General features: G+C 37.2%; 3 protein-coding genes across 3 annotated transcripts; all 3 read left to right on the plus strand.

Annotated features, from left to right (window-relative positions):
* The first annotated feature begins 200 nt into the window (after positions 1-200).
* Positions 201-1,322, plus strand: LOC132169974 (uncharacterized mitochondrial protein AtMg00810-like). The gene has a single exon (XM_059580908.1). The coding sequence runs from the start codon at positions 201-203 to the stop codon at positions 1,320-1,322; it is 1,122 nt and encodes a 373-aa protein (XP_059436891.1).
* Positions 1,323-1,614: 292 nt separating this feature from the next.
* Positions 1,615-5,008, plus strand: LOC132170283 (G-type lectin S-receptor-like serine/threonine-protein kinase At1g11300). The gene is made up of 7 exons (XM_059581203.1): positions 1,615-2,896; positions 3,004-3,111; positions 3,198-3,400; positions 3,484-3,694; positions 3,937-4,174; positions 4,266-4,380; positions 4,511-5,008. Exons 1-7 carry the CDS (start codon positions 1,615-1,617, stop codon positions 4,832-4,834), a joined length of 2,481 nt encoding a protein of 826 aa, XP_059437186.1. The 3' UTR covers positions 4,835-5,008.
* Positions 5,009-7,199: 2,191 nt separating this feature from the next.
* Positions 7,200-7,976, plus strand: LOC132169975 (uncharacterized). Its single transcript, XM_059580909.1, has one exon. The coding sequence runs from the start codon at positions 7,200-7,202 to the stop codon at positions 7,974-7,976; it is 777 nt and encodes a 258-aa protein (XP_059436892.1).
* Positions 7,977-8,010: the final 34 nt, after the last annotated feature.

Consider the following 8,010-nt stretch of genomic DNA (forward strand, 5'->3'; position numbering starts at 1 on the left):
GAAAGCTGAGATTAAAGCTTTGGTGGAAAATAAAACTTGGGTAGTCACTGATTTGCCTTCTAATAAACATCTCATTGGTTGTAAATGTGTTTATAAAGTGAAGTACAAATCTAATGGAAGCATTGAAAGATACAAGGCTAGATGTTTCCCGGCACTTGCAGCAGCAAAGGATTGGGTTTTACATCAATTAGATGTAAACAATGCATTTTTTGCATGGGGATTTAGATGAAGAAGTGTACATGTCTATGCCTCCTCGTTTTGGCACTAAAGGGGAGACAAAGGTTTGTAGGTTAACTAAATCTTTGTATGGATTGAAGCAGACATCTAGGCAATGGTTTTCAAAATTTTCCACTGCATTGATTGAGCTTGATTTTACACAATCCAAGGCAGATTACTCATTGTTCACTCGACTCAAAGGATCTTCTTTTATTACTTTGTTGGTTTATGTTGATGATGTAGCTATTGCAATCAATGATCCACAGGCAGTGTCCTTTTTTATTACTCTTTTGAATGACAGATTTAAGTTGAAGGATTTAGGGTCATTGAAGTACTTTCTTGGTCTTGAGATTACTAGGTCTACAGAAGGACTTTCTGTTTGCCAACAAAAGTATGCTCTTGAAATCCTAGAGGATTCAGGTTTATTGGCTGCTAAACCTGTTAAATTTCCTCTAGAACAAAATTTGAAACTCTCAAAGGATGAAGGTGATCTCATTTCTGATTCCACAAGCTATAGAAGGTTAGTTGGCATGCTACTTTATTTGACAATTACAAGACCAGACTTAGCTTTCTCAGTTCAAATATTTAGTCAGTTTATGGACAAGCTACGACAACCTCATCTAAATGCTGCTCATCAAGTCCTGAGATACTTGAAAAATTCTCTTGCTGAAGGCTTTACTTTCTCTACCAAATCAGATTTTCACCTTAAAGGCTTTTCCGGATATTGGGTAGGTTGTTTAGATACTAGAAGGTATATCATTGGTTTTTGTGTGTTTATTAGTGATTCACTTGTGTCTTGGAAATCAAAGAAACAGCACACAGTGTCAAGATCATCTACGGAGACAGAATATCGAGCTCTTGCTTCCACATGTTGTGAGTTGATGTGGCTGACTTCTCTTCTCAAGGATTTCAGAATTCCTCATCCACAGGCTGCTCTTTTGTTTTGTGACAGTCAATCAGCCCTTCATATTGCTGCAAATCCAGTTTATCATGAAAGGACCAAGCACATCAAAATTGACTGCCATCTAGTTCGTTCTACTTGCTTCTTCTTTCTTCTTCTTTCTTCGGTTCTTCTTCCACATTTCATATGCTTTGTTTTTCTTTGATTCTATTCCTTTGCTCCCGAAAAAAAAAAAATAATAATAATTGAAATAAAAAAATAATAATAATCAATAAATAAAAAGTTAGTTTATTTAGTTTATACACGTGTTAAAACTGAAGCGTCTAGTCCAAAAAGGCAGCTTTCAACGATAGAAAGTCGAAAGCATTGACAGAAAAACGCGTTTGATAGAAATATCTGTCGAAGGAAAGTATGAGGACGAGAAGCAAGGAATCAATAATGCTCGTCGTTCCTGCCATTCAAAATCTGTATTCTCACAAACAAGAAGCGTTGAATCTATGGAACTGGTTCGAAGCACCAACTTGTCTGCTTTTCTTGTCTTGCTATCTTGCTTTTGTTTACAGTTTGGCTCTGCAACAGACACCATCACAGCAGCTAAATTCATCAACGACTCTGAAACCATCATCTCCAATGGGGGTGACTTCAAACTGGGATTTTTCAGCCCTCCAAATTCTACCGATCGGTATGTTGGGATATGGTATGCTGAAATTTCTGTGTTCACTGTCGTATGGGTTGCTAACAGAAACAATCCCCTCAAGAATTCCACTGGAATTCTTACCATATCCGAAGATGGCAATCTGGTAGTGTTAGATGGGCAAAAGAAGGTTCTCTGGTCATCAAATTTAACAAATTCTGTTGTCAATCTGAGTGCCCAGCTTTTAGATTCTGGAAACCTTGTTTTGCGAGGTAACACTACAGGGACAATCATATGGGAGAGTTTCCAACATCCTTCTAATACAGTCATAAAAAATATGAAAATTAGTACGGATGTTAGAACGGGTAAGAAAGTGCAGACGACATCATGGAAAAGTCCTTCTGATCCATCCATTGGAAACTTCTCTGCCGGTATTGAGGTTCGAAATATTCCTGAATTTTTCATCTGGAACGACAGTAACACATACTGGCGGAGTGGTCCATGGAACGGCCAAGTCTTTATCGGAGTTCCGAACATGTATTCTCTATATCGTGATGGAGTTACTCTTGTACCTGATAATGATGGAACATTCTATTTATTATTTTCCTTTTCAAACGAGTCTTTCACAACAAATTTTGTCTTGAATGCACAAGGAAATATACTGGAAACACATTTCGACACTGGGGATGATCGTTGGGTGATCGGGTGGTCAGCTTTGAATACTGACTGCGATGTTTATGGCAAGTGTGGGGCATTTGGAAGCTGTAATTCACAGAATTCACCAATTTGCAGCTGTATACCGGGGTTTGAGCCAAAGAACAGAGAAGAATGGAACAGAGGAAATTGGACTAGTGGATGTGTGAGGAAGAGACCCTTGCAGTGTGAGAGGGTGAACAATGGCAGTGATGGGGGCAAAAAAGATGGATTTTTGAAATTGACGAGGATGAAAGTGCCAGACTTGGCAGATTGGTCATCTGCTGTTGAAGAAAAATGTAGAAACCAATGCTTGGAGAATTGTTCCTGTATAGCTTGCGCATACGATTCTGGCATTGGTTGTATGCTATGGACAAGAAGCTTAATTGACCTACAGAAATTCTCAAGTGGCGGAGTTGATCTTTATGTTCGTTTGGCTTATTCAGAACTTGGTAAGTTGTTTTTGTTTTCTGTCAAAATTTATCTTATGCTTCAAATCATCCACAGCTGATGCAATTGTTTGGCTACTTTAAGTTTGATGTTTCGTCTGAATTTACAGATAAAAAGGGAAATGTGAAAGTAATCGTAACAGTCACAGTGATCGTAGGTGTAATATGCACTGGCATATGTACTTACTTATTGTGGCGTTGGATGGCTAATCAAAAAGGTAATATGCACCGTCCTTTTCACTTAGAAAATAGTCTTGAATGCTACCGAGAGATTACTAATAACTATTGTATAAACGCCCAGTAGAGAAAAGGAAAAGGAGGATGTTAGTGTTCAACACGGGGGAAGCATATAAAAAATTTTCTGGTGAAGACAATCTTAAAGACAACGTGACCCAAGTTAAACTCCAAGAGCTACCGTTATTCAATCTTCAGGAACTGGCAAGTGCAACAAACAACTTCCATCAATCAAATAAGCTTGGCCAGGGTGGATTTGGTCCTGTATACAGGGTAATAATGGTTGCTCTTGTAGAGTGTTATTACCTAACAACTTGAATATGAAGTCAATTACTTGTTTGTTTGTTTGTTTACAGGGAAAACTTTCAAATGGACAAGAAATTGCAGTAAAAAGACTTTCAAGAGCCTCTGGACAAGGGCAAGAAGAATTTATGAATGAAGTGGTGGTCATATCTAAACTCCAGCACCGGAATCTCGTTAAACTCCTTGGCTGCTGTGTTGAAGGGGAAGAAAAGATGTTAGTTTATGAATACATGCCAAACAAAAGTTTGGACACATTTCTCTTTGGTTAGTTCATGCTTATGCCTTTGTTATTATCTTCCAATATTACAATCTACACTTATCTACATAGAGAGACAACAATGAAATGATATTCTTTGGTTGTTGTATCTTAGTCTGTAGATACATACTTTTCTTATGTGACTTCACCGAATTTACTTCTATTACAAACATGACGGAAGATCACATTGCAAGTTCAATCCAAGTGTACTTCCTTTTTCTCATTTGGTTAATTTGAATAATTTCCTTAGATTCAATCAAACCAAAACTACTAAATTGGAGAAGACGCTTCAACATTATCGAGGGAATCAGTCGAGGTCTACTGTACCTTCATAGGGATTCCAGATTAAGGATTATTCATCGAGATCTAAAAGCAAGTAATATCTTATTGGACAAAGAGCTAAATCCAAAAATATCAGATTTTGGTTTGGCTAGGATTTTTGGGGGCAATGAAGATCAGGCCAATACTAAAAGGGTCGTTGGAACATAGTAAGTACCTTTGTTTGGCCAAATTCACAAATATAATTACACTAATATTTCATGTAACAATATTTGAATGTGTCTTATTGTTAAAACTCAGTGGGTACATGTCCCCTGAATATGCAATGGAAGGGCGATTTTCAGAGAAATCAGATGTATTCAGCTTTGGAGTGTTGTTACTCGAGATTGTTAGTGGAAGAAGAAATTCTAGCTTTTATGATGATGAGCAAGACATGAGCCTTCTACGATTTGTAAGTCTCCCTTATATCATTGCCTCATTTTTTAAGAACTTCAATTGCATGTTTCTTATGAGTTTTAGCATTGATGCTAAGAATTTGAATCCTGTTTTCATGTTTCCAGGCATGGAAAATGTGGAATGCAAACAACATTGTGGCATTAACAGACCCGATGATACGTGAACCCTGCTTTGAAATGGAAATTTTGAGATGCATACACGTCGGGCTGCTGTGTGTGCAAGAATTTGCTAAAGATAGGCCAACTGTCTCCATTGTTATTTCCATGCTTAAAAGTGAGACTCTTGATCTGCCTCTTCCAAAGCAACCTGCATTCACGGAAAGGCAAATTGCCCCTGATGCTAACTCCTCTCAACACAACTCAAGTAAATGCTCCGTTAACAATGTTACTGTTACAATGGTTCAAGGCCGATAGCTAGTGTATTAAAAATGTTTTTACATGTTGAAAGTGTTTTAGTAGAATCAAAATATTTGCCAAAGATATATGTTATGAATCTTTTGGTTATTAAAAGGGGTCATTTGTATTTCCAAACTTTGATGTGCTAAAAGCAACTCTATTAAGTAGTAGGTTCTGCTTTTTAATTTTTAATTATATGATTTACGTAGTAGGAACAGTTTTATCATACATTGCTCTGAGGCAATTTTTTTTATTTCAATACTAATTCAAATCATTCAAGAATCATAAAAAGCTTACCCCTTGAGTTCTCTTGAAGCTTTTCCTTCTCCACAAGCCTCTCTCTTCCTTTCTCAAGTCTCTCTCCCATACTCCTTCTCAAAACTCTCTTGTGTCGCTCTCTGTTTTCTCCACAGCCTTTCAAAGACAATGAAGAGAACAAAACATTCCAGTTGAGCAATATTCACGATGACCAGTGGGGTTCATGAGATTCCCGTATTGGATCCATTCCAAGCAGACAGGGCAAATGCAGGGCATTACAGCGGTCCAACGTAGCTCCCTCTGAGGTGACTTTAACCTCTGTTTTTCTTGGTTGTTAATTCTGCAATCAGTTGAGGCCTGTTTTGTTTCACGTGAAGAATTCAACGACTTCTTTATGAACTCTGTCAAGTTCTCAGTTAGGAAACTAGAAAACAAGGAAGGAAGAAGACGACTGAAAACAGAGTAGTTTGGAGAATGAAATGATTCTCTGATATTATTGAATAATCTGAGATTACAGATATATATACACATGTAATAATACGTGGATCAAAGACAATCAACAAGTTTAACTAACTGCCAACTCATCTTAACTAACTCATCTAACTTCAACTAATCTAACTGTCAACAACTCAAAAGAACAAGTGGAGTGGAGAGGGATCTCCACCCCATTGAAGGGGTGGTGGGGCCCCACCAGCCACCTCTGCTTTTATTTTTATTTTGTTAAACATAATTAAATTTTTTTACAAACTTACGCGACTGTATGTGACTTAACATACAGTTTTTATAATTTGGAGGAAAAAACTCAAAATAATTTGGAGGAAAAAACCAATAGAATGAATGATTTTTTAAAGTAATTAAATCATAGGAAATGATTTTATATATATATATATATATATATATATATATAATAAAAAAATAATAAAAAAGCTTATGGAGTAATTTTTAAGAAAGTTTAAAAAACAAGGACATTTTTTTATTTTCCCTACAATTTTTATCATATTCCCCGTCAAACTATCAATTATTTATGCATGTAATATTGTGAATTTTATATTAGACCAACATGGAGATCTTACCTAAATCTTACCATAATCGACAACTTCAATTCCTTTTAGCACAATATGGTAAATGACGGTTACAACTTTTGGGGGAAACTACATTTAATTTTTGCAATGTCTTTTCCAATGTTTGCATTTTTGTAATGTCTACATATGCTCAGTAATCGGACTGTGGAAGAGGAAGCAATGGTAAAGATGTTTTTAGCAGTCTTGTACTTTTTAAAGATATGCAATCAAGATAGAGTTTACATGGGTGAGCCATGTACTTGGAAACTCTTTTCTTTATTCTTTCCTTTGAGTTTGGCGGCAAGTATCTCCCTTCTACATCACATGGCTAAAAGATGATCCTATGTACAATTTAACTTGATATCGTATAAAGATTACCTTGATGACAAGAAAAACGTGAGATTTAGATTTCGCCACAGGCCTTTAAACTTCCCAATCTCAATCAATATGAATTGTAATACAAATGTACAATAGATCTGATTATTTATTCCTTATCTATATATTAATGGAGAGACATTACAAATCAGATAATAGCTAGAAAAGGACAAATATACTTAACTCAAACTTTTGTCTAAACTATGCTCATTAATCGGACTGTGGAAGAACGAATGGTAAAGATCTTTTAAGAAATATGATAAATTAAGATAAAGTTCACTTGATAGCAGAATATAAATCTATAGATTTAAAAACTAAAAGTTGTGATGTTGAACAAGGTGAAAGAAAGGAGAAAGAAAATTAAGCAATCAAAGGAATTGAAGGATATGTTTAGCCACATCTTTACCGTAGTGAATGAGAAATATGACGAATGGAACATCCAGTTTTTTGTTCTATTGAGTCTCCTACTACAGGCCATTCTAATTCTGGTCGCACCATTCGGAAAGAGAACAGAAAGTTGGAAGGTACTATTGTTGATCTGGTCAGCCTACATACTGGCCATTTGGACCAGTAACTTTACAGTGGGACTTATTATCAACGGTAAAAAAAATCCAAAACCTCATGATTGCTCTGGCATTCTGGCGTTTTGGGCTCCCATGCTTTTGTTACACCTCGGTGGTCCAGATACCATGACTGCTGTTTCTTTGGAGGATAATGCCCTCTGGCTAAGGCAGCTGGTTGGGCTCCTAGGCCAGTTCGTTCTCTTCGTCCAATCCTTCAGCCAATACCAACCCAGAAACAAGTTATGGCTCCCTACTTTCCTTCTGTTTCTCGCTAGAACCATCAAGTATGGTGAGCGAACACGTGCTTTATATCAGGCAAACCTGAAAAACTTCCGGAAATCGAATCTTACAGCACCGGACCCAGGGCCTAACTATGCAAAGCTCATGGAGGAATACGCTTCGAAGAGAGAGGCCAGCCTCCCAACTCAAATAGAGTTGATACGAGAACCTAATCAAGAATTCAAGGCTTCATGTTACCCAGTCGAAGAAGGCAGGCTGGGGGATCTTGCGGCGGTGAAGCATGCTTATCACTTCTTCAAAATCTTCCAGGGTCTCGTTGTGGATATCATCTTTAGTTTCCGGGAGCGCGAAGAGAGCCGGCTATTTTTCCAGAACAGAGACTCAGAGGATGCCTTTCAAGTGCTAGCGATTGAACTCAACTTCTTCTACGAACTTCTCTACACCAAGGTTATCGTACTGTATTTGAAGTTTGGATACTTTGTTCGATTTACATCGTGGTGTGCGGTTGTGGCAGCCATTTCAACCTTCTATTCAATAGATAAGAATGATTTTCGCAAGATTGACGTTGGAATTACATATACCTTGCTCTTTGGTGCCATATTCTTGGATACAATTGCTCTGTTTATGATGGCTTTCTCTGATTGGGTTGCTGCTTCCATCTAGTTGTCATCCAGGCAAAATAAGTACGTAGTAGCTG

The sequence above is a fragment of the Corylus avellana genome, chromosome ca2 (genome assembly GCF_901000735.1).
Source record: "Corylus avellana chromosome ca2, CavTom2PMs-1.0".
In the NCBI taxonomy this organism is placed as follows: Eukaryota; Viridiplantae; Streptophyta; class Magnoliopsida; order Fagales; family Betulaceae; genus Corylus; species Corylus avellana.

What these genes read in the sequence shown, in the direction of transcription:
- LOC132169975 (XM_059580909.1), top strand. Translation starts at nt 7,200, where the DNA reads ATGACTGCTGTTTCTTTGGAGGATAATGCCCTCTGGCTAAGGCAGCTG.
- LOC132169974 (XM_059580908.1), top strand. Translation starts at nt 201, where the DNA reads ATGCATTTTTTGCATGGGGATTTAGATGAAGAAGTGTACATGTCTATG.
- LOC132170283 (XM_059581203.1), top strand. Translation starts at nt 1,615, where the DNA reads ATGGAACTGGTTCGAAGCACCAACTTGTCTGCTTTTCTTGTCTTGCTA. An exon ending in TTTGGACACATTTCTCTTTG is followed by an intron (nt 3,695 to 3,936) that starts GTTAGTTCATGC and finishes TAATTTCCTTAG; the next exon opens with ATTCAATCAAACCAAAACTA. An exon ending in AAAAGGGTCGTTGGAACATA is followed by an intron (nt 4,175 to 4,265) that starts GTAAGTACCTTT and finishes GTTAAAACTCAG; the next exon opens with TGGGTACATGTCCCCTGAAT.